The following is a 25,768-nucleotide window of genomic DNA, read 5'->3' as shown; positions in this document are numbered from 1 at the left end:
TGATGGGAAAAGATCGATAAAATAATTATATAATCAACAAATCCACGATTTGTTAATCTCGACAGCTGTAGTATATATATATATATATATATATATATATATATATATATATATATATATATATATATATATATTTGAGAGGGGTCCACATGTAATACGCATTTCGAATGCAAAGATGTCAGCCAATCACAACAGTTGTCGTTTACTCGGAGTCTCACAGCAGACACGCCCCTTCAAACAGAGCATTCAAGCCAGAGGGCTAATATCAGGATATAAAAAATGCTTTTTATTTCTAAATTTTAAATGTAAAAATCATACTAACAATATAAGTACACCTAAGGAAACATTAAAAAGCATTTAAAGAAAAGGAAATAATCCATGTCATGGGACCTTTAAAGAGTACTGAATCTTGTTACGATTCAGCTGAAAAAACCCTAGGTGCTTCACAATATGTTGTTCCTGAGTCATCAGCTTACTGACTCACTGAACAGACAACAAGGACGTATCTTCAACTCTGAATGACTCTGAATGAATAATTTTGTGAATAGAATATATAGGCCTATATTTACAATAACATGCCAATATTATAATAGTTTAAAAGTCTACTAATGCAAGATACTCAAATTGAACACAATGTATTGTATGAAGGATAGCTCTTCATGCTCCTTTGTAGTTCTCAAGAAAAACCTGAATTCCCATCACACATGAGAGCAGAATGTACCGCTGTCAGCATTGTTTTACTGGTCACTTTCATCACAGGTAATGCTGCAAACAGTCTGTACATTAAACAAAGAAAAACTCAACCTGAATACACAACATCTAAACATGCAGCAGAAGACACAATCCATATATTTTCCTTTCTTGCTTTGGGCTGTTTGTGGCACCTTTTTGAATTGATTATAAAAGTAGAATTGCATTCTGTTGTTCTCAAGGGATTGAATGGCCTTCTGTCCAGTGCCTAAAGATTAACATTTCAAATTTTCTTTTTGTGAAATGCATTGTGACATTTGAAAATCCAGAATACTAATTTTGCTATTCTTCATTTCTTGCAATTGAGCATTCAATTCACAAAAGGCTCCAGGTAGGGCTGGGATAAACGATTATTTTTTAAACGATTAATCTAGCGATTATTTTTTCGATGCATCGATTAATCTAACGATTAATTTTTCAGGCCGATTCGATTTAGATTATCTCCGCATTAATTGACTACTAACAATTTATACATGTTGATTTACATATCTGAATGAAAAAAACATGAATTCCTTAACATTGCAATATATGTTTATTGCTCTTAAAATTACAAAATAAAAGACTGACTAAGAATGCATTACTTTGCACTTGTATAGAGATAGCATTCAATAAAACCTTGAAGCCTTGAAAACACATAGCTTACTGAAACAAGCCTACTGAACACATAGGGCCTAGCTTACTGAAAAAAAGTTCTTCTTTCAGATGAAAATAACCACAACTTGATGTCTAGCATTCAATAAAAAAGTTCACCCAAAATACTTGTTTAGAGCAATTGAAAGAATACAGTAACCAATGTAAACTTTAGGGCTTTAAGCTAATACAGAGAGTGCTTTTCCAAAAAAAAAAAATTAAAAAAAAATTAACAGTGGGAGCCAGCAGCCTGTCATGGAGAAAAAAAAATCTCCGAATGCTCCACGTGAAACTTTGGCGTTCCGCCCTTTTTTCTATCGTGTCTAATGATTTTGGTTCATATTCACGAGGGGAGGGGGTAGGGGAAGAGAGAGAGAGCGCTCGTATAGTTTGAAGACTGTTAGTGAAACTGCGCGTGAAACTTTGGTGTTTCGCCCTTTTTCTATCGTGTTTAATGATTTTGATTAATATGCACAAGGGAGGGAGAGAGCAAGAAGCGCTCGTGTTGTTTGAAGACTGTGAGTGCGCGCGCAGCCGGGGCTCTCTCTCGTACGCGCCCTGTCACTGTCACTCACCGATCAAATAAGGCTTTGACAGCCGCCAAAAAAAAAGATCAATGCAGAAAACCCCCCTGGATTGGTTATATAACGTTGGACAGAATGTTGATCCGGCCATCGCGTATATTCAGCGCACATAAGGTAAACGTTTTGCAAACGTTTTTTAGAGAAATAAAAACAGGTCGACGAATCGATGCGCATATTTTGCGTCGACGTATTTTTTGTCGTTGTCCCAGCCCTAGCTCCAGGAAACATCTTTTATGTACATATAGATGCAGATCATTTTTCTAAAATGTATTTCATGGATTACCAACATCTGAACACCTTGTACCCTGCACATTATTCTCTGCTTCATGGTCTTTCCACAGTATGACCATTATGTTCCCATGATTTCCATCATTTTATAATAACTTGCAGGCCCTGCCCACATGCAACCCCTCCATAGACCTATATAATGTTAAACTCATCCACATTTTTTCCCCACACATCAAGGCTGTCTCTACCAACCCACCGACAGTAACATGCTCTCTAAAGAAGGGTCACAACCTCTGGAAAACCTTCAAATAAAACTGAATGCAGAACAAAAATCTCTGAAAGAAACCAATTTCATTGAAAACCAAGAAATGATTGTGCAGCATTTAACACTGTCAGGCAACCTGAACTGACTCACCGTATGACAGTGTTCTCCTAATGTTGTTGCGCATGAGATATGGTTCAGATGTACCTTTACTGTATTTCCAAAGTTGGGAATCTTAAGGAATGTAAGGTCCACCCAAGTGGCCCAACGACAGAATCCAATGGCGTGGGTGAAGGTATAATGCATGTGGGTATTTAACTTGCACACTTAGTTTATCAAGATTTAGTTACAATTTTAGTCTAGCTTTGTGTTTAATCTGACTCCAATTTCAAGTGATTATTAAATTTAGACTATTTCTATTTAAGAACTGATCACAAATATTGATTATGCATTAATTTAGATATTTGATTATGCTGAACATCCCATACTTTCAGTTTAGAATTAAATTTAGTTCAAATTCAGATAAATAAATAACATCAATTCAAGTGAACTTTATTGTTTTATTACAGGAAAGGAATCTTGAATTCCTCCTTGTCAAACCTAAAGCAACGCCTACTCGACTTTCCTAGCCCTGAAAACTCTCCTGCAGGCCTTAAGGGAGCACCATGTCCTGGTACATTTGGACAACATGAGGGTGGTAGCTCTTATCAATCACGAAGGTGGTCTCAGATCACGCTCCCTTCACAGCTTGGCTCGGCGCCTCCTTTTATGGGCACACTCCTCTTACTGAGAGCAGTTTGTGTGCCAGGCAGACTGAACCAAGGGATAGACATGCTGTCCAGGGGCAATGTGGCTCCAGGAGAATGGAGACTACATCTCCAAACTGTTCAAATGACCTGGTCTGTCTTCGGTAGGGCAGAGGTGGACATCTTCACCTCAGAAGACAACTTCTACTGCCCAATTTACTTTTCGAAACAGTGAGATGCCCTGGCCCACTATAACCAGTACCACTCTGGACGGACCTTCTCTTGCAAATCCCCGGCCAGAGCTGTGGAGCCTTCATGTTTGGCCCCTTAATGGGAGTATTTGCAGCAACCATTATGGAGGCTAGAGCCCCATCTACAAGATGTCTTTATGCCCTTGGTCAGTCTTCTCTGACTGGTGTGCAGTGTGGAACGAGGACCAATCTTTTTGCAACGTGTCCTCCATTCTAACTTTTCTACAAGAGCTACTGGATAAGGGGCACAACCCTTCTATGCTCAAAGTATATGCGGCAGACAATGACCAGCAGAAATGACCTAGTCATTAAGTTTATTAGGAGAGCTCTCAGATTTCCACCTCGTCCTCATTCTGTGTGGATTTGGGACTTATCTATAGTCCTCAAGTCCACTTCGGGCTCCTCCCTTTGAGCTGCTCCAGTCGGCCGACTTGTGGCACCTGTCCCTTAAGACCATCCTCCTTCCGGCTTAAGCATCGGGCAAGCAAGTAGGTGACCTGCAAGTACTGTCAGTCAGTGCTTCCTGTCTTGAGTTTGGGCCTAATGACTGTAAAGACATCCTCAAACCAATATATGGCAATGTGCTGAAAGTGCGCTCCACTCCATTCAGAGCACAAGTCACCATCCTTCTAGAACTCCCAAATTCAGAAGGTGAGCATGGTCCTAATCCACTATGTCCAGTTCGGGATTTTAGAGTGTATGTTGAGTGCTCTGGACCATTTAGGCACTCAAAGCAGCTCTTTTGTGCTTTATGTTCTGCACTTGCTTATAGCACGGCACTATTGGACATATTCTCCATAAGCATCAGCGACGCAACAGGAGAGACAGTTCAAAAGGGAATGCTCCATTTACTAACATAACCTTGGTTCTCTGAGATGGGTTATACAGGCTGCCATGCTATAAGGCTGTAATGTTCGGGAACACAGGAGACGAGAAATCCAAAAGCAGTGTAGTTTTAATGGGTAATCCAAAATCAGAATCCAACAAGCAGGGGTCAAAACCAAAAATCAATCCAAAACAAACAAACAGGTATAGGAACAGGAACTAGAAACTAGGAACACGAGGAAACAGGGTGACGGAAAGTAAGAACTCCATGAAAACAAACAGAAACAGACCGGTAAATATAGGCAGGGAAATGACTATCAAGTGAAGACACCTGAGTGCAATTACTGTGATGAAGGGACAAGGCTTTGGGGGAATTGTAGTGCCTGCGGTGAGGTGCCTATGGGGAAGTGAGACCACTTTTGGACACCCAGGGAAACAGAGACCAGACACCGTGACAAAGGCTGCATGCGAATCAATAACTGTCACATCAGATGAAAGATTCGGACAAAATAGCACTCAGAGCCAACTTACTGTATATAGCAGTCGGCTCCACCCCTCTTGGTGGATTGAAGCGCCATTGGTTCAGCAGCTAAACGAATGTGAACAATTCAGGCTTCAGAAGCACAGTAAACAGCAGTTTCCCCATCCCTTACTAAAATTAATCATGGTTTTATTGTAGTAAAAGTGTACTTACCATGTTTTTTTTTGGCATATTGATTACATTTGTATAACCACAGTACTACAGTTTAAACTATGGTCAGTGTAGCAAAGCTATGGCAGATTTATGGTTACCATGATATGTTAAAAATACATATAAACAACATTTTAGTTGAAAATGCTTTTTTTTCCCATATATTATGACGTTCTGGCTTTATAGATAAACTGACCACTTTGATTTTGAGTATATTGAAGCAGGCCACCTGTGAAACGTCACGTCTCATTAATAATTCATAAGCCAAACTTTTTCAGTAGGTCTTAAATCCACTGCCCGGTTGTTTCATGTGTGAGAAATATTAATGCTTCAGCGTGTGTTACCATGACTACCAAGCTGCTGTGTTTGGCCCAGTTTAATTAATTCAGTACTCGCCGAGACATGATGCGTTCTAACAATAAATTGCTCCCATCATGTTTAGGAAGAGAGGGAAATCTCCTGTGTTTAGAGTATAAAGCCTCTGGGCCGTTTACCGCACACTTGTCAAACTAAATCACACTAGGAGTTTCATAAAATGTTTAAAAGGCGAGTTCAAACCTAAATAAATGTACACCACTAACGTTTACAGCGCAGCAATTCAGCTCGACGCTTGTGATTTTTCCAAAGTTTAATAAGCTAAAGAAAAACCAACACTAATAGGCTATGACACATCCTTGCCTCAGAGCTATCAGACCGTTGTTGGCAGCTATCCATTGCCAAAACCAAATCTAAACAAGTTAAAAGCACGGAATCAGATATTTCTAAACTCCTTAGCTAAGAGAAAATATATTTAAAAAAAACAATATATATATGTTTGTCGAGCAATTGAATTGTTACGCCACTTGGTGACGAATTTACGACATAATTATGTATCGCAACTTTAGTCTCTGTCTCCCCCTAGTGGTTATACAGAGAGCCTAGATCAGGAAAGAACATAAGGCAAAATGTGTGTTTGGGGCAATAAGCAATCCAAAAGATGTAGTCACATACATTTTTGTTGTAAAGATTTATTTCAAAATAGCAGAATATGAGTGAAAAGAAAGAAAGGAAGGTAGAGAAGAACAACAGAGAAAAAGAAGAAAATAAACAATTGACTTTGGCAAGACTTTTTGAAGCTAAATATATCAAAATTCCACAATAAAAGTAATTTAAATGCCTTCTTTCCCTACAGATGAGTTAATATTTAACATTAGCCTCTTATACATCTAATAATGCAATAAAAATTCACAATCTATTTTCAACTCAGAATTAATATATCACTATTTATAAAATAAAACCAAGAAAAAGGTTGAATGGTCATGTTTACCTGTGCTTTTTATTTCAGAAATTTAAAGTTAAACTATCCATAGGCTGTCCAATGCATTACCCTAAGCCTGTATTCAGCTAGATTTTCTATATATATATATATATATATATATATATATATATATATATATATATATATATATATGAAAATCATATATATATAGATAAATCCTCTGTCCTCACCAAACACTTACTGTATGAATTAACTGGTCAAATCGACATCATGTCCTGTTTTCCTTCACAACCCAATATAAGATTGCATCCAAAATATATATGGGATGAAGAAAACAATATTTTGTTTACAGGAAATGCTACGTATCTGTTCTGACATTTACCCAAAAAGAAGGTGGTTGTGCATAAAAATAAAAAGATGTAATTGTCATTAAAAATGAAGTGCACACTGATGTTTTAGTGAAGTTGGTACTGAAAAGTGTCGGTTATACATTGATACAGTATATATGCCCGCTAAGAAGGCATCTAAAACTAATCACTGATAACAGGCCTGGTCCACGTGTGTGTTACTCTAGAACCCTAAAAGCTGGAACACACACCCCTCGCCATTCCCGTCTCCGGAAACCTTGGGTTAAAACTATGCTGTTCCTGCCCTAATCAGTCGCTTTAAGGGCTGAGTCAAAGTGTTTTCGGGGGGTGGGGAGTGTGTGATTGTATTACAGTGTTAGAGAGTCACTTTTAGCATGGGTGCACGTTGCACGCGCGGATCTCCTTCTTGTTTTTGCAGTTGCTGGGCTGTGAAGATTTGCCTTTCCTTTTTACGTTCATCACACGCTCTTGGATCCCCCCGCTGCATGGCTTGGTACACTCCGTCCAGCTGGACCACGGGCGTATCGGGCAGACTGTTGGAAGAGATTAAAAGAAAATCAAGGTGGGGGGTTGTGTAAGGGGAAATTTGGCCCTTTAAAGGGAAAGTTCACTAATAAATTTCTGTCATGACAGCTTTTGGAGAGTTTAGCATGGTAATATCTTGGTGGTAATGGTCTTGGTGGAATAGATGCTGCGGTGGCAGAGCAAGTACTGAGACTTGCTACTGCTAATACATTAACAGACACGCTGCTGTGAGCATGTAGGAAATACTGCTGCTGCACGTATAACATTTATGAAATTACCCCATAGCAAATTTATTTAGGTGGAGCTGGGGAAGATGGAGAGATTCTGAAGCGTGCTGGTGGTGACCAAGGTAAAGTGTCAAGAATTAATATTACCAGTGTCCTCCGCAGCTGATGGGGACAGCACAGTTAAAGGTGATTTATGAGCGTGTGTGTTTATGCATGTTAGGAATATGTGGCAAGACCAGAGAGACTTCCCTAGTACAATGAGCATGGGATCCTCTACATCACCATCTGTAGCCATACTGAATCACTTCATCATACGCTGACAATAGATGTGTGTTAATGTGTGTGTAAGAGATTCTACGGCTCATAGAGAGCAGCAGAGTTTTAAAAGATTGGATGTATTAATCGATTCACATGTGCAGTAAAGCAGGTTTACAGGGAAATTAGGAGAGCAATTCGATCAATAACAAATATATTGGCTCTGTTCCAAAACAGTAAGCTGCCTTGTTGCTTATAAAGAGATTTTTGCCTTGTTAGGATGTATCTTAATTATCATGGTGCCTTATTAGTGATTGATTTGGAATGCTGTAATGCTGTAATATCACTCAAATCTTATGGTCAATAAGATTTTAAGTTTTTAAATAGATTACTATTTTTATTCTGCAAGGATGCATTATATTGATCAAAAGTGACATTAAAGACATTTATAATTTTGCAAAAGATTTCTATGTCAAATAAATGTTCTTTTGAACTTTCTATTCATCAAAGAATCCTGAAAAGATTGTTTCCACAAAAGTATTAAGCAATACGACTTCAACATTGATAATAAGAAATGTCTCTTGAGCAGCAAATCCGTATATTAGAATGATTTCTGAAGAATCATGTGACACTGAAGACTGGAGTGATGGTGCTGAAAATTCAGCTTCTTGATCACAGGAATAAATGTCAATCTAAAAGATATTCATATAGAAAACAGTTATTTTAAATTGTAATAATATTTCCCTAAACTACAGTTTTTACTGTAATAAACACAGTCTTGGTGTGCACAAGAGTCATCTTTCAAAAACGTTTAAAAACCATACTGACCCCAAACTTTTGAACAGGAGTTATGAGCCTAAAATGCATTAGTAACCCTAAAATGTACAGAACACATAAATATTGGGTAAATTAGTAAATTTTTATTACACACAACTATTTTTTTAAAGTCTCAGACCTAATTACAGTGCATTTTGGGATTGCCTCCAATAAATGATACATGTGAATCAAGCTTCAGAGTCTGATCACAAAGTATCCATCAAAGCAGATTCATTATTTCTCTGCCTTTTAAGAACGCACGTATGATGACTTAAAATACTTCCACTGTAGGCAGCTCACTAGGTTTTGAAACATGGTCATTTTCAGAATTTTTCAGGAACACAAAGGAAAGTAACTTATATTCAAATGGGTGAGAAGAAACTTATTTTACTACTCTAATGTCGCATATTTCTGTGTGAAATGAGAAAAAAAAACCTTGATTTTATCCATTGGAACTGATTGAATTGTGAAAAAAGGCATTTCGCATCATCTTGACATATTTCAATGGTTGTTTGAAAGTGAGATGGTAATAAAAAATTATTTTTCAATGCTTCTTCATTCCCTCACAAAACATTTTGTGTTCCCACAGATAAAGAGTGCTTTTGCTTGAAAAACTTTTGCTTTCCATAGAGAAACTGCTAAAGTATTGAAATACAGTTTTCCCAGCCACTTCGTATCATTTTCATCACCAAAAGCAGAATTTCCTGGGGGATCCCAAAAGTTTTGCAAATGAACACAAAAGTATTGAAATATAATTTTTCCTTTCTCATTTTCCTATTTTATTTTATTTTTCATCGCCATGTCCCTTTCGGAGCTCTGTACAGCTTATTCAAATTATGTACAAGAGTGCATTGTCTCATGAGAACACAAAGGTTTTATATGAGAATGCAAAATATTCTTAGGAGAAATTGCAAAAAGTTTGAGGGGACAATGTTTTTTCCATCCCATTTCATAATATCTTCCATCACCATGTCCCTTTGGGAGCTTTATACCAAGGTGAAATCAGTCAAGAAAAGTTTTTAAGAGGCTGTTGATGTTATTAAATACTGATGAAAGATTGCAAAGACTTCTTCGGAGTAACTGTCTCTTATAAATCAAATTCAAATTCAAGTCAAATTCAGCTGCACAAAACATGAGCAATTGACATTAAATCCTGCTTCCAGGAATGATTGGTTGGCAGAGAGCTAAACTTGCAATACGTAAATATTAAATAATTCTGGACCTGATCTTTCCTCTGCCACAGACTCCCTGCTCGGTTTTGCTCTCCTCCTGTCTGAAGCTTCCTGTCTCTTCTTCTTGTCGCTGGCACGGGAACCTCTCATGCACTTGCGGATCTTGCATTTCTTCCTCTGGACCGTCTCAGGACAGGGCATGCCTCCAAACTGAGGCTCTAGCTTGACCATCCGTGACCGGATCATGTGACCCTTCCCACAAGACTTATTACACTCCGACCATGCCGACCACACCGACAGCATGCAGTCCGTGGCTGGAGGAGTAATAGAAGGAATTAAAAAGGGAGCATTTCATCCATTTGTTTGTTTCTGTGCATACACTACAATTTGGGGACAATTTTGTGAACTAAATATCACAAAACCTCCATTTATTGACGTCTTCAATTGGTAAATTGCATTAGGGTTAGTCTGTAACTTTACATAAAAACACAAAGTCTTTGGTATAAATAAAGCTGTGTGTGTCTGTGTTACTTACAGCATTCAGGAAGCATGCACTTTTCAACCTGCTCGAGTTCATCTGAACACAGGCTGGGCTCTACAGGCATCTTCAGCATGCGCTGACGGGAACGCATACCCACACTGCAAGATACACTACACTCTCCCCAGTCTGACCACGGAGACAGCATACACACCACCTCATCTACACACATGAGTACACAAGTTATGAACAGTTCCTGTTCATGCACCCAAGGCATACTAAATTAGAGGTGCACAGTATCAAGTGCAGATTTATATGGCATATACTTGCAATCCACATAATCTAGTGCATACTAGTTTTTTTGTATTTTTATGAAAGTACTAGTCATTTGATGAAGCACACTGAACATAAAAATTTACTTAGAATAGGGAACAATTATTCACTATAAACTACAACTTTTCTCTCAATAATTCCTAATTTGCTGCTTATTAATAGTTAGTAAGGTAGTTAAGTTTAGGTATTAGGTAGAATAAGGGGTGTAGAATAAGGCATTAAAATGTGCTTAATTAGTACTAATAAATGGCTAATATTCTAGTAATATGCATGCTAATAAGCAACTAGTTAAGAGACCCTAAAATAAACTGTTACTGAATTCAATATAAATTATAAATTTTCAAGATCTGGCAACTCTCTGGCTTGACCTGGCCAATGCCTACGGGTCTATTCCACACAAGCTCGTTAAAACCGCACTGATAAGACACCATGTTCCTGTCAAGATCCGCAACCTCATCATGGACTATTACAACAACTTCAGCGCACGAGTCTCTTCAGGCCAAGTAACATCCTCCTGGCACCAACTTGAAAAGGGGATAATCCTTGGCTGCACAATCTCTGTATCTCTCTTCTCACTGGCCATGAACATGATTGTCAAGTCGGCCGAGGTGGAATGCAGAGGGCCCAAGTCAAAATCTGGGACCCGTCAGCCCCCCATAAGAGCCTTCATGGATGACTTAACAGTGATGACAACATCTGTTCCAGGGTGCAGGTGGCTCCTCCAGGGGCTTGAACGGCTCATCTCCTGGGCAAGGATGAGCTTCAAGCCTGCTAAGTCCAAGTCTCTGGTCCTAAAGAAGGGTAAAGTGTCCGACCGTTTCCGCTTTGCCCTGGGAGAGACCATGATTCCATCAGTGACTGAAAAACCAGTCAAGAGCTTGGGGAAGTTCTTTGATAGCTCCCTGAAGGACTCAGCTGCCATAAAACAAACCAAGTGCGACCTTACCACCTGGCTCGCAGCGATTGACAGATCTGGCCTCCCCGGAAAATTCAAAACCTGGATCTACCAGCACGGAGTCTTGCCAAGAATACTCTGGCCCCTGTTAGTCTACGAGGTACCAACATCAACAGTCGAGGTTCTAGAGAAGTCTATCAGCCAGTTCCTCAGAAAATGGTTGGGGCTCCCTCGGTCCTTGAGCAGCATTGCCCTTTACGGCCATTCCACCAAGCTGCATCTTCCTTTGAGTGGACTATCAGAGGAGTTCAAAGTCACCCGCTCCAGAGAGGTATTGATGTACAGGGACTCCAGAGACACAAAAGTCGCAGCAGCAGGAATCCTCGTTAAGACCGGGAGAAAGTAGCAGGCGCAAGAAGCCGTCACTAAAGCTGAGGCACGACTAAGGCACAAAACGCTGGTGGGCTCGGTGGCAATGGGACGAGCAGGTCTTGGTTGTTTTCCCAAGCCACGTTACGATCTGGCTCGTGGAAAAGAGAGGCGCAGACTGATTCAGGACAAGATACGAGCAGAGGCGGAGGAAGAACGTTACACCAAAATGGGCAGCATGTCCAAACAAGGAGCGTGGACCAGGTGGGAACATGCAGATCCACGCAGAATAACCTGGGCAGAGCTCTGGAAAGCAGAGCCATTTCGGATCAAGTTTCTTGTCCAATCCGTCTATGACGTCCTCCCAAGCCCAGCTAACCTGCACACCTGGGGCCTGGCAGACACTCCTGAGTGCAAGCTGTGCCAGAAGAGGGGCACACTGGAGCACATTTTGAGCAGCTGCTCAAGAGCGCTAGGGGAAGGGCGGTACCGCTGGCGCCACGACCAGGTGCTAAAGGCTTTGGCGGACTCCATCTGCACAGCGATCCAGCTCAGCAAGACCCAGGTAGCCCCCAAACAGACAATCACCTTTATTAGAGCTGGGCAGAAGGAACAATTCCACCGGCCTAGCTCTACGGGGGGGCTCCTCTCCACTGCTCGTGATTGGCAGCTTCAGGTTGACCTTGGAAGACAGCTTAAGTTCCCAGGCAACATCACAGCCACTTCTCTCCGCCCAGACATGGTGCTAACATCTGAGTCTACCAAGCAAGTGGTTATCCTGGAACTAACTGTCCCCTGGGAAGACCGTATTGAAGAGGCCCACAAGCGCAAGAGGGCTAAGTACGCAGGGCTCAGCTCAGAGTGCCGGAACAATGGCGGGAAAACTCGCTGCGAGCCAGTCGAGGTCGGGTGCCGAGGCTTCGCTAAGCCACTCACTGCTGCGAACCCTCAAACTCCTTGGAGTGAAAGGACTGCAATTGAAAAAAGCCACCGCAAACATCTTAGAGGCCGCAGAGAGGGCTTCTCGGTGGCTGTGGATCCGTAGGGGGGATCCGTGGAGCAACATGCCACTTGGACACAAGCCGGGGACTGATCACCCCCGGCTGGGTCGCCCGGGTGAGGGTGTATGAAGATTAAAGACCCGAAACACCCTATGACCTCGGGTTTTTCACTGATGACGTGTCCAAGTAGCACCAGAAGGTGTATTCAAACTCTATAAATTTGCAAGTTTAAATAAGGTAACACTTTTTTTAAGGACTTATTTTCACTGTTAACTTGCATACATATCACTAGCATATTGGCTGTTTATTAGTGCTTATAAAGCACATATTAATGTCTTATTCTGAACGACCATTCCATATTTTAGATCCCTTAATCCAACCCGATCCCTTAATTTAACAACTACATTATTAACTGCTAATAAATTACATACTCATAAATCTTTTATGTTTGGTGTATCTATAATCTATATGAAGCGTATATGTTTATAAAAAAAAAAATTATACTAAGGTATTTTACAGCATATTTTTCAAATGTATACTGTATAGCCATTCAGATAAATTATATTTAAAATATTAATGTTATAAAACAAACACAATTCAGAAACCAAAACCGCCATGATGCATATACTGGTTTTCTCATCCACTGTAGATCAATAATATTTAAATTAGTTAAATTAATCTCAGATTATTATTATTATTTATTACTGTTGTTGTTGTTAAATAAGACCACATTATAATTAACATCAAATGTAATATTTAATGTGCCGATTGTATTAAAATACACAAAATCTTGATATGAAAAAAATACAAATAGAAAAATATAGATAAACAAATAATTTATAAACAAACAGACTAACAAACAAATACATAAATGTTGTATTGGTAATAGAACAATGTACTATTTCTTTTTTTTTTTTTTTGATTATGTATATTATTTCACTGGTTCAATCTGAAGCTTGTTAAACTTGAAATTAAAAGCTTTTAAATACTACTTCTGTTCACAAATTTGAAAGCTGTTTAGCAGATAAATAAAGGTCGTTGTGGCAAGTGGGGTGGGGCCGAGGGACGTGGGAACAAGGAGTGAGGCCGGCAATGATTGGGCAAATCAGTGACACCTGCGACCCACCGCCGGTCTCGAGTCCCACATAGGAGATGGAAGGATATAAAACTGGAGCGACGACAGTGAAGGACGAGAGAGGACCAGGCCTGGGCTTTTAGTTGTGTTTTGGTTTTTATTTTGTGCGCATCAGTCGTCCGTGAGGGGCTGGTGCGCTGTTTTGTGTTTATTTGGAATTATTAAAGTTTCATTTTGATTGTCCGCCGGTTCCCGCCTCCTTCTTCTGGATGAATACGAAGGTTTTTATCATTACAGTGGTGCTGAAACCCGGGAGAAGGAGGGACGCGCTGCTGAAGATCCCTCGCCGCTGTGGTGAATCCGCGGTGCCACAGAGCGGGCGAGGAGGATGCCGCCATGGACGCTCGAGGCGGTGGACTGGAGCGAGTTGCCGGGGACGGGCTCCGTGGCTCCGCGGATTCACCACAGCGGCGAGGGATCTTCAGCATGTCTTGTCTTAAAAAAATATGATGGAGCCAAATAAAGTACTGATTTAGCAATGACTATCTACACAATAGCAAGCATGAAATTGATGCCTCAATTTAAATAAGACCTTATGAATTGCTGGTCCATCCCTACCTGGGGCAAGTGACAAGCAGCTCTAATTAGAAATCGACTAGCAGCAAAGGAATTCTGTTAATGAATCAAACCTGGTGAAGCGGGGGGATCTTGCCTGGCCCATGAGAAGGTATTGGATTGAGTTGAGTGAACTGACATTTTGTGGCTTTACTTACTGCACTCAGGCATCATGCACTTCTCTGCCTCCACCAGCTGCACTCGACAGGGCGAGCCATCTGATGCCTCCATCTTTATAATGCGCTCTCTCCTCCTCATCCCTACTCCACAGCTCACGCTGCAGGGCTCCCACCCAGCCCACTCGGTCACTACACAGCTACTGGGTGCTGAAACACACAAAAATATGTCTCTAACATTACTTGTGTAGACTTTAGGATAGTTATTTGACTAAATACTCATACTGAACGTTCATAAAAAAACATGCACAAAACATTTATATATATATATATATATATATAAAAAACTTACAGCAGTCCTCGTTGACCACACACTTCTCTGTCTCCTCGGTTGGCAGCGTGCAGCTGGAGCCGTCCTCTGGGAACTGCTTGACATATCTCTCTCTGGACCTCATGCCCATTTCACACGAGGCGCTGCACGGAGACCAGCTGATCCACTCTGACATCATACAGGTGGACGCCTCTAGGGAAGAGAACACAGTCATATGCTAATTAGGTACTGTATGCCACAAAAATGTTTCCTAAAAGTACATTCTGGTGATGAGTGAATAGATACATTTGACCACATTTCAGTAACGTGACATGACATACAGGCAAGTATGGTGACCCATACTCAGAATTTGTGCTCTGCATTTAACCCATACAAAGTGCACACACACACACACACACACGCACGCACACACACACGCGCACACACACACACACAGCAGTGGGCAGCCATTTATGCTGCAGCGCCCGGGGAGCAGTTGGGGGTTCGGTCCCTTGCTCAAGGCCACCTCAGTCGTGGTATTGCCAGCCCGAGACTCGAACCCACAACCTTAGGGTTAGGAGTCAAACTCTCTAACCACTAGGCCACAACTTCCCCCATTTATATTTCTCATAAAAAGCTTGATCCAAAGATTTATGCTTAAATTATTGAAATCTGACCATATTGTTATTTATTTCATTTTTTGACAAAAATGTATTCGTAGTTTAATTGTTTTTTATAAATGTATGAGCAAACAGACGTCCAGTACACTTGCAAACTTCAGTACTGTTTTAACAGCATCTCATAATAATAATAACAATAATTTCAACAACAAAATCAAAAGTAATATAGAATGCATAGAATAATAATAATAATAACAATTAACTATATCACTTTCCACAAAATTTGTTTACTGTGATTATTTTTTATTAAATTACAATAAAATGTAAGATATTCCCTCTTGTAAGATATATGTAAGATATTCCCTGTTCGACCCGCAATTCAATGCAGTTACCTGCTCATATAATTCTGTTTCATTATGTACGACAGACTGTAAGATTACAGTCCTCCTATTTCCTTTTGCAGTGCTGCCATGCTCTATAGGTCATCATTCATATCTTCCACCTTTCTCCCCTTATAAAGTGCTGACAGATGTGATCACATTGACTGATCCAGCCATGCTTTATCCCACCTCAGTCGTTCCAATTATCTCTAAGGCAGAGCTTGTAAATAGATTTGTTATCAGATGGGATGGATGAACTTGGGGCGACTCTCCATAGATTTGCCTCCAGTGTAGAATTGCAGACCCCATTTGGGACCAGCAGCAAGCACTACCTAATAAAGCAGAACTAAGTGAATCATTAATAAGAGCTGTAAATAAACGTGGCCCTGATGGGGCCCCCAGAGGCCCCAGTGTCTGCCTGTCAATGGGATGGTGGATAATCAATCAATGCAGGCCCTTAACGGCCCATTAATTAAAAACAAAAGAGAGTCTATGCAAAGCAATGCAGGTTCTATCTCAAGTCAGAGCAGACAGAATGAAGATGTGATGTGGAAAAACAGAGGGATCAGAGGATGGAGAGGTACAGATGAGGCAGATGGATGGGTCGATGCAGATATGCTGACAGACAAAGAAAAAAAGAGAAAATGTCACCAGTCGCCAGGTGAGGAAAGAAAGACTGGTAGACAGAAAATGTCAGTGACAATGTCCAAGAATCTTATTATGATTATTTTTGCTTATTGATATTGAGATCTGAACTGTAATATGTTAGAACATCTCAGATATTTGTGGCTTTGGTATCTAGATTAAAAAGAAAGACAAATTCAAACTAAAACAGCAGAAAATACAAACTACTGTAGCAAGTCATGCCTTTTGTCTCCTAGTTAAATGATGTTTTCCACAACAAAAAGGGCTGTTAATGTAAAAAGTTACTCTTTAAGGGTATTCATGCTTCTTCACTTTAAAAGTATAAAATTCGGACCTTTTTAGTTGAATGGGCTAAAAAACAATCCAGTTCTTCACATCGTAATTCAAAGTGGACTCAGAGTTTTGGTCCATTTTAGTGAAAAGTGAGTGAGTGAAGTGACATTCAGCCAAGTATGGTGACCCATACTCAGAATTTGTGCTCTGCATTTAACCCATCCGAAATGCACACACACAGAGCAGTGAACACACACACACACTGTGAGCACACACCCGGAGCAGTGGGCAGCCATTTATGCTGCGGCGCCCGGGGAGCAGTTGGGGGTTCGATGCCTTGCTCAAGGGCACCTAAGTCGTGGTATTGAAGGTGGAGAGAGAACTGTACATGCACTTCCCCCACCCACAATTCCTGCCGGCCCGGGACTCGAATTCACAACCTTTCGATTGGGAGTCCGACTCTCTAACCATTAGGCCACGACTTCCCTGAAGTTGATCATTAGTATTCATATTTTTTGTCCACATTATATTTTTTCATTATATTATTATATAACATTACTTGCTACTAATTAATTATTTTAAAACTATATATATATATATATATATATATATATATATATATATATATATATATATAAAATTTTAAAATATATACTGTATATAATAGTGTATTATATCATACTAGACACGCTGAAATGTTCTGAACATTAAAAAAAACATTGGAATATATTTTTATACAGTATATTGTATTTTATAGTACTTTATACAGCAAATAGTATTTCATATATTATCAAAAAACGTGAATATTTAGAATATTTTAAAATAATATAAAAAAAAAAATACAATAGTGTATCATATTATACCAAAGACATCGGAATATTTAGAATGTATAATTATACAATATTTTTATACAAAAAAAAATTAACATACTATAAAATATATATATATTTAGAATATTAAAAAATAGTATATTGTACAGAAAACATTTTGAAAATTTTGTGCATTTTAGAATATTTAAAATATCATTCTACCCTGGTTCTTTGAACATTTAAATCACAGCTTCTTGCGGTCACAGAAGGCCATATAGCTATTGCGATTTGAATTGGATTGTGCAGCTCTTACATGTGTGTCGATATACAGATCTTAAAAAACACAGCCAAGCATTCAAAAGAGAAAACATTATTTACAGTTTAACTTACCAAGATTTTACACTCTGACCCAAATGGCCAACCTACCAAAGTGCAAATGTCTTATTGATTCTTTTAAACGATAAACCGCGATATATAGTTTATGGTTATGGTTTATAGCGTCTACCTCTCCAACAAGGGAATCAATACTTTGGTCTGCTCGAGCAGATTGCAGGCATAAAACTCCACAGCAGCAGTTTGAGGTCAGATAAGGTTTTCGTAACCTTGAAAACAGGGATCCATTACTCGCACTAAAAAAACTATAAATTTATTACCTGCTCCACTCAGCATTTCATGCATGCTTTTCTGCACAACATTTTTATTCCTTCTTCCTCCATTTTGTTTTCTTTCCCTTATTCTATGCACCTTCCTTCTTGAGATAGTGATCCCTAAATCCATCAGCCTCAAAGAGATTTATGTGCGCTGGAGAGCTGGAGACAAGTGTTATCTAGCTCACCCTCCTCGCTGCAGCCCGGCCCCATGCAGGGCTCAAAGTCTTGGGTATGCAGGCAGGGCACGCTGGGGTCCAGCTGCGCTTTTAGCATCCTCTGCCTCATCCGTCGGCCTTTATCACAGGTGGAGGAGCTACAGGCTGACCACGGAGACCAGTTTGAATAGATGCACGTCTCTGGAGTGTTGTCTGCTGTGGAAATGAGTGAGTGGATTGAGTCATTAGAGGACATTGCACGGTTCATGGAAAGAAGCAGCACTTTTAAACCCTTTCTTAGGGGAATACTTCACCCAAAAATGAGAATTTGCTGAAAATGTACTCACCATCAGGCCAGTCAAGATGTTGATGAATTGAATAGAACAGAATCAGAACAGAATTGGAGTAATTTAGCAGTACATCATTTGCAGTGAATGGGTGCCGTCAGAATGAATCTGTTCTGATGAAGAAACAAACTCATCTACATCTAGGATGGCCTGAAGGTGAGTACATTTTAATAGGGACACCATAAACATTGACTTTTCTTTGTGTCTTTCTATCGTTCTGTCCTTGGTTTTATCCCTCTGTGGCTTGCTGGTCTAATAGGACTAATAGCTGCTAGTAGCATAGAAATGACACTCTTTAGCTTTAAAAGTAGCAAAGCTTTTGTTCATTCCAGTCCTTTTTTTCCAGTCCTTAAAACTCACAATAAACTGGAGAGAAACCACAGGTAATTATCTGGCAGAGTGCATTAGCCAGTAAACATAATTGAAGTGCAACATGGTAAAGCATATTGTTCTTTTTCATCTTCCTGTTGTTTGACTTTACCATGACAAGAGTTGTACTCTAAGATACCTGCTGGCTGCCTTGATCATTAAACTGTCCGGTGGCTATGTTTTTAAATGAGGTGCTACAAATTGGATAAGATAGCATAGCCATACGCACCTTCCTCCTTCTCCTCCTGAGCAATATCAGCGACGATATCGTCTATGGTGTCGGGCATGGTATTGCACTGCTCTCCCTGCAGATTGGAAGAACATGGATCAACATCACAACGCCTGATAAGATCCACCATTTGCCATCTGATCACTATCACGCTAAGCTCAGCTCGCAAAAAAATGATTCTCTGAGGGCAGATGATTGTTAAAGACTAGAGATGGGATTTTTCTCAGCTGTGAGACAAGAGATGAAACATCTGGTGTGGAATATTAAGAGTTCTGTAGACGGTAATGTTTTCACTTGGTTCTTATCTCTCGGTTCATGTCAAATTAATTTTGATAAATAAGCCGCACCTGACTATAAGTCGCAAGACCATTCAAACTATGAAAAAAAGTGCGACTTATAGTCCGGAAAATACGGTATATATAAAATTTATTAAAACAGCTTCTAAAAATCACCTTTCTTGCAATTCTCTCCACCACCACTCGGGCAAGGGGTGTGATGGGGCCACCGGAAAGGTCATAAAAGGGGCTCTGTGGGTGATCCAAACTGTTGAGGGGTCGAATCCGCTCCTGGGGATTGCTGGGTTTATTGGGAGACTTGGATATACATAAGAAACACAGGATGACAGAAGAGAGAGGGGAGGGAGGGAAAGAGAAAAAGAGAAAAAGAGAGGTAGAGTATGTGACTTTTTGATGCCATCTGCCGGGGCCTTCCACCTTTCATCTCCATATGCATCATTCATTGACTGTGTAATATTCCCTTTATGAGTTTATGTTCTTGTTTCCTGCTTCTGCACTTTGAGTCACCTGACAGTTACTTGCATTCCACCCTCAACACTTTCAGGGCAATGCTGCAAAACAAAGACCGACTGCTGCTCCAACTGCTTGGTTAAGCTGAGTGTAACTTCTGAAGTGAACTTATTTCTTTCAAGGAACAACTCTGGACTGTTTCGTACCAGCAGGGGGCAGCGTGTGAATTCCTGGTTCCACTTAGCATTTGGGATGTGCAAACACTTAAGAGCTGTTCAGAGCAAACAGTATTAAGTAAATATGAAGATTTTATTGACACTAGAAGCAACATAGGACACAGTGAGGAAACTAGTTTATTTGTGCTTGTTTTTCCTCTCTTTTTTATCTAGTGCAGACTTGGACTTTGTATATTCATAAGCATACGAGTATGAGACAATGTGGAAGCATTATGAATTGAAAGCAGTTTTCGCTTTGTTTATATAACAATTTAATTTCCACATCAATCCTTCAGGAAAAAACTAAATATTATTCCATTACCTTGTAATTAAGATTGTCAAATTTCATGGGTTTAAATGCCATTAAAGCTTTTGTTTAATTTGACTTTATAACTTTCATTCTGTTCTAAATGATTTCTGGAAAACTGATCAGAAACTTGCTGATTAGAACTAATCAGAGTGTATACAAAAATGTCTGCATCAGTGATCCTGTTTAAAGATAAATAATAAAGATGCCCATTATGAGTATTTATTTATAAATCAAACCCATGTATCTTATTAAAACAACAAAGCTCAACAAGTAAAATATCACCCACAATTAAGTCCATAAAGTGTGCATTATTTTATACATTTATATTTTTTATATTTTAGAATTTACTTATTATTATTATTATTATTATTATTATTAACCATCACTATCATTTTAATGTATTTTTATTTAACAACAACAATAACAGTTTTATTATAACTGTTATTATTGAAAGGCTGAATATTGAATATTATTACTGTTGTTATATTATAGTTTAAATCTTTTTTGTTATTTATTTTTTTTATTATTATTTTAACAACAACAACAACAACAATAACAATAATAATGAACAGTTGAATATTGATTATTTTTTTATTTCATTATTTAAATAATGGTCATTTGCACTGAGGTCTGTGTTTGCATGAATTTTTCAAAAAAAACAAAACAAAAAAAAACATTTTGTTTGTGCATGTAAGGCCGGAGTGCAGTTGCATACATTAATGTTGTGAGGGTAAATTTTAAATTAATTTTAATTATCTGCACAATTTGTGAAATCTATTAGTTAATATGAATTAATCTATTAATCTAAGAGTTTTCTTAGAACTGAATGCATTAACATGTTTACTAAAAATATGATGTTATCCATGATCAAATATTTAGAAAAATCATCTATTCATTGTCCAAATTATAACAAAAATGAAATGTATTTAAGACAAACCAAGCTGTTGACTAGATGTCGTCATACTGTTTACAGTTGGTACAAGACAAGATTTCAGATTACCATACAATAGAAGAGAAGAATTATGAAAACCTAGCTTCTGTGCATGCACAATGACCCACATTGCCTCCCGCTACCCTACAGTATATGAACTCCTTCCTGAAAGTTTTCACGGTATGTTCTAATGTAACAATGTCATCAGTCTGTGAAAACTGACCTCATAAGTGACTCCGCTGTCAGTACCGGCATCCCACGGCACCAGATCCTTCACCAGTCTCTGGACCCAGCCGCAATCCCTGGTGCACAGGTCCTCCCCAGACAATCCCACGTTCCAGTCCGGACTGGGGCCCAACATAGTCAGGAAAGACATGAGATGACGGGCTCGATCCACCGAGAACTCAGCCGAGGGGGCAGAACGCCTGAGAGAAGACAAGGGAAGAGGTGTAGTCAACCGAAAAATAAAGCTGTTGTTTCAGAGGAAGGACTGTACACAAACATGATGCCACTTACAGGAAGTCTGTCTCATATATTGCGCTAAGGCATAATTTGTAAGACTCCACGCAGATTGTAATTAATAAAACTAATTGCCCTAATAACAAACCATCACCAACAGGGGTGCTGCACAAGATCCCGGGCCCTATGCATAGGCAGTCCTAATGGGATCCCCCCCTTGAAAATATATATTCCAGACTTTTCAAGGGCCCTCTCTTCCTTTGGGGCCCTGGTAATCAGTACTGGTTTTACCCCCAGTCCGACGCCCCTGATCACCAAAGCAACTGTTGCCATTTGAGTGGAGCAGGTTGCGTGCTTGAAGATGTTACTTGGATCTATTGATTAACACATATTAAAAATTCATTATTAAACCAGGATCTTATGCCTTGCACAGGAAGAGAGAGAGCCATGCATTCCAGGCAGATGAGAATTAAACTCAAGTTTTATAATCAAAACCAAAGATCTGCAGAGTGGGACATAACATTTTTTTTTAAAAATTAAAATAACAAATCGATTAATAAATTAATAAAATAAACAAATAAACAAAATAACACATTATTTTAAATAAAATAAAATAAAATAAATATTTTAATAAAATAAAATAAAAAATTGGTAAATAAAATAAGTTAAAAATAGTGTTGGATACAGTCAAGAAGATAAAGAAACTGAAGAGGGAAAGACCAAATTGTCTATACAAAATACTTTGCTAGCCTAATTTTATGTTAGACAATAGTTTATCAAATATATATGATAAATTTCACCACAAAAAAAGTACCTAGTGTGTTTGACTTATGGTTGAAAATAATTAACGTGCTCTTCATGGGGTAAATTGGTTGTGGTAATCGACAGTCTGATGTCAAAATAGGTCAAGAGAATGTCCTGATGTATTGGAGCTGGAGGGAGGCCATTAACCTCAATCGCAGAAGCACCGCAGGGGAAATGCAACTCTCATCAAAAAACGGAAGCCTTCGCTAAACAAAACCACATATAAAATATGAACCGCCTCGTTAGTGAGCGGGAAGAAACATCTACATACCCAGCAGGTGCTGAAAAGGGGCTTTCATGAACTTGTCCTTGTTCTTTTCTACTGAAAAAATATTCATCCAGGAAAAAAAGCAAGACTTTCTAAAGTCGGTACAATTCTATTTACATTTTTTCGATAGGCTGCAATTAAAAAAATAAAACGTAATATTTAAAAATTTGATAATTTAATGGTGCCGATGGCCTTGCGGGCATTGCACTGACATGTAACTCCGGTACGGTTTACTGCTGATATGAACACAAACATGCAAAATCATGGAAGTTTTATTTTTGTGTGTGGCTAAAGTGTCAAAACACTTTTTGGGGCTGTTGTCTACATGTAAAAGTACAAAAGCGACGAAAACTTACACATTAAGAGGCTGCCAGGCAGGCCACTGGGCTTTGGTTTTGATAACTGTCATAACATCATCACCCTGCGAGAGACAGACGGAGAGAAACAGACAGAAAAAAGAGAAAGTGGATTTTTATTGCATCCTATATATAGAACGTCAAGTGCGCTAAAACAAAACAGCAAGGATTTTGAGTTATACTTTCTTCAATTCGTCTATCTTTCAGCACAAAAAAAAAAAAAAAACGTTTCCTTTCTATCCTTTATTTCTCTCCCTAAACCTCTGAAAATATTATATTCATGACAACACTTCAGACTATGTGCTTAAGATTTCTGGTATTGTTTGGTGCATGGATCCATTTGTTGTTGCTTTTATGTGATATCTGGACCCAAGGGAAAAGACATCGCACTTTAACAATACTTTATTGAGAACCACAAGAAACAGCTACAGTAAAACTACATTAGTAAGGAACAGTCAAATACAGGCACAAAAAAAGTAAGAGAGCACGATTGTGACAAAAGCAACCGTCAGGCACAGAAAGAGTAAGAAAGGCAATCCCTGTATATATTCACCACGGGATGCTGGGAGCTTGTGTGGCTGCCATTGCCACAATAACATTTCAAAGAAGTGTCTGACGATCTGTTCCAACATTCAGACAGGAACCTGAAGGTTCCCGTTACGGCTGACAGTTTCAGGTGCACTGCTGAAGCATAATGGAGCTTGTGCCATAGCGGTTCATTATGTAGATTGTCTGATAATGCATTTCGTTTAAATTTAAACAGAACTGTACTTCACTAGGTTTTCCTGTTTGTCCCAAAGTGACCAGTATGATCACAGGCATCTTATATTTTTGTATTTTCTTTTGTTAAAATGTAAAAAGACAAAAATAAAAAGCTAACTTAAAATATTAATAAATACTATAAAATACTAAATGCTATAAATATATATTTTTAAATACTATGAATAATACACAAATATTATAATAAAAAAATTCTAAATTTCCTTGTTTAGGCTGATTTTCATGAATATTAAACAAAAAATAAAATAAAAAATAAAAATAAATTATATAATAAAATACATTTGATCATTTTTAATTAATTGTGAACATATAATGTTGATAATAAAGAAAATACTTTACTCTGTTTTTCCCCTCAAATTATCCTTCACTTACTTACATCTGTAATGATGTGCCACTTTGCACCAAATAATATTCAGCATATAGATTCAGCTTTGGGGAGTGTCAAAAGGCACTGAAAACGGCCTGTGAAATGTCTTTGAGACCCCTGATTTAACCTGTCTAGAGGCAGCAAGTGACCCATCATTACAAATGCACCCACAAAAACTCTCCCATCAGATCAATGAATGTGAGACTACTAAAAAATTAACATGCGGTTGGCAAACACTCTTCTGATGCAGAGCAGAGTGAGAAAAGTATCCACACTCACAGTTTGCTGCCTAACATCAAACAGACATACAGTACAAAGGGAGTTTGTCTATTCCTAAAGGCCTGCGTGAATTACATTAATGCAAAGACAAGACAACCAATACAAAAACATTGCTTACTCAATGCTTGCTGGATCAATTCATGCAGATTTAGTTTAGGAGTTTAAAAACTGCCAACAGTATAGGTCAAGTGCACTACAAGTACATTTGCTGTTATTATATTTATCCTCAGAAATAGCACATATTGTTGTGCATTCAACTTCTATACTTATCGACGCACTAACTAGTTCCCAATTCGCAACAGAAATTCAATAAAAGCTGCTACCAAACAAAGAATTGTGGAAGAAATAAGATTGCGATAAAACTGGGTCCTGGCGTTGTTGGCATTTTTTTGTGAGAAATACACTGCTGCCTCTGAGTAATTAAGCAATTAATCTGCTAATTGGCCAAATTGATGAATATGTTTCAAAGAGGCAGATGGTGCCACACATGCTTGAGGATATTCATTTACGGTCCACCACTCTGGAAGTTTGGTCCTCACATTCGAAACCAGAAAGAAATATATTGCCTAAAATGGGCCAAATGGACTTCACTTCTGCTTATTCGAAGGATTTATCAAGTGTACTTAGGTTGACAACATGGGAGCGAAATCTCAAACCGCTGAACCAAGAAGCAAACCGGTCCAGTGCTCTGAACATGAACATCGATTGTGGTGCAAAATAATAATAATACATCAGTGCCAAACCGGGGCCAGAAACAAAGTTCTTCTGAGGCTTTATCACCTCCTTGAGGGTTTTTAAGGAGGGATGTACCTGAGAAGCTTCAAGAAATACAGAAAGACATTTTGTTCTTGGCTGACTGGTGATTTTGAACCTTTGAGAGAGTCTGCAGCTCCCTAAAGGATCCTGTAAAGAACACATCTGTCTCCGGTTCAGCTTTAATCACCTTGAGGCAAGTGCACTTTTGGTTTTGCTTTGGTGTTTTGGTCGCAAACTGGT

At 38.9% G+C, this 25,768-nt stretch overlaps 1 protein-coding gene across 2 annotated transcripts in view; it reads right to left on the bottom strand.

Moving 5' to 3' along the window:
- Positions 1–6,445: 6,445 nt before the first annotated feature.
- LOC132133180 (spondin-1-like) overlaps positions 6,446–25,768 on the bottom strand; it is a 76,692-nt gene continuing 57,369 nt past the window's right edge. Inside the window, exons 7-16 of one of the 2 annotated variants that reach the window (XM_059545927.1) lie at positions 23,347–23,411; positions 21,683–21,884; positions 19,710–19,850; positions 19,258–19,333; positions 18,343–18,528; positions 14,823–14,993; positions 14,513–14,680; positions 10,124–10,288; positions 9,639–9,902; positions 6,446–7,126 (exon numbers count right to left, since the gene is read on the bottom strand). In XM_059545927.1, coding sequence (XP_059401910.1) covers positions 6,963–7,126; positions 9,639–9,902; positions 10,124–10,288; positions 14,513–14,680; positions 14,823–14,993; positions 18,343–18,528; positions 19,258–19,333; positions 19,710–19,850; positions 21,683–21,884; positions 23,347–23,411 — 1,602 coding nt within the window. In that variant the 3' untranslated portion in view covers positions 6,446–6,962. The remainder of the gene's footprint in view (positions 7,127–9,638; positions 9,903–10,123; positions 10,289–14,512; positions 14,681–14,822; positions 14,994–18,342; positions 18,529–19,257; positions 19,334–19,709; positions 19,851–21,682; positions 21,885–23,346; positions 23,412–25,768) is intronic. The other variant, XM_059545928.1, reaches the window with a different exon arrangement.

This window comes from Carassius carassius, chromosome 50, assembly GCF_963082965.1.
Source record: "Carassius carassius chromosome 50, fCarCar2.1, whole genome shotgun sequence".
Lineage (NCBI taxonomy): Eukaryota > Metazoa > Chordata > Actinopteri > Cypriniformes > Cyprinidae > Carassius > Carassius carassius.
Note: the sequence above shows the minus strand (reverse complement) of the source record. Positions and strands in the feature narration are given on the sequence as shown.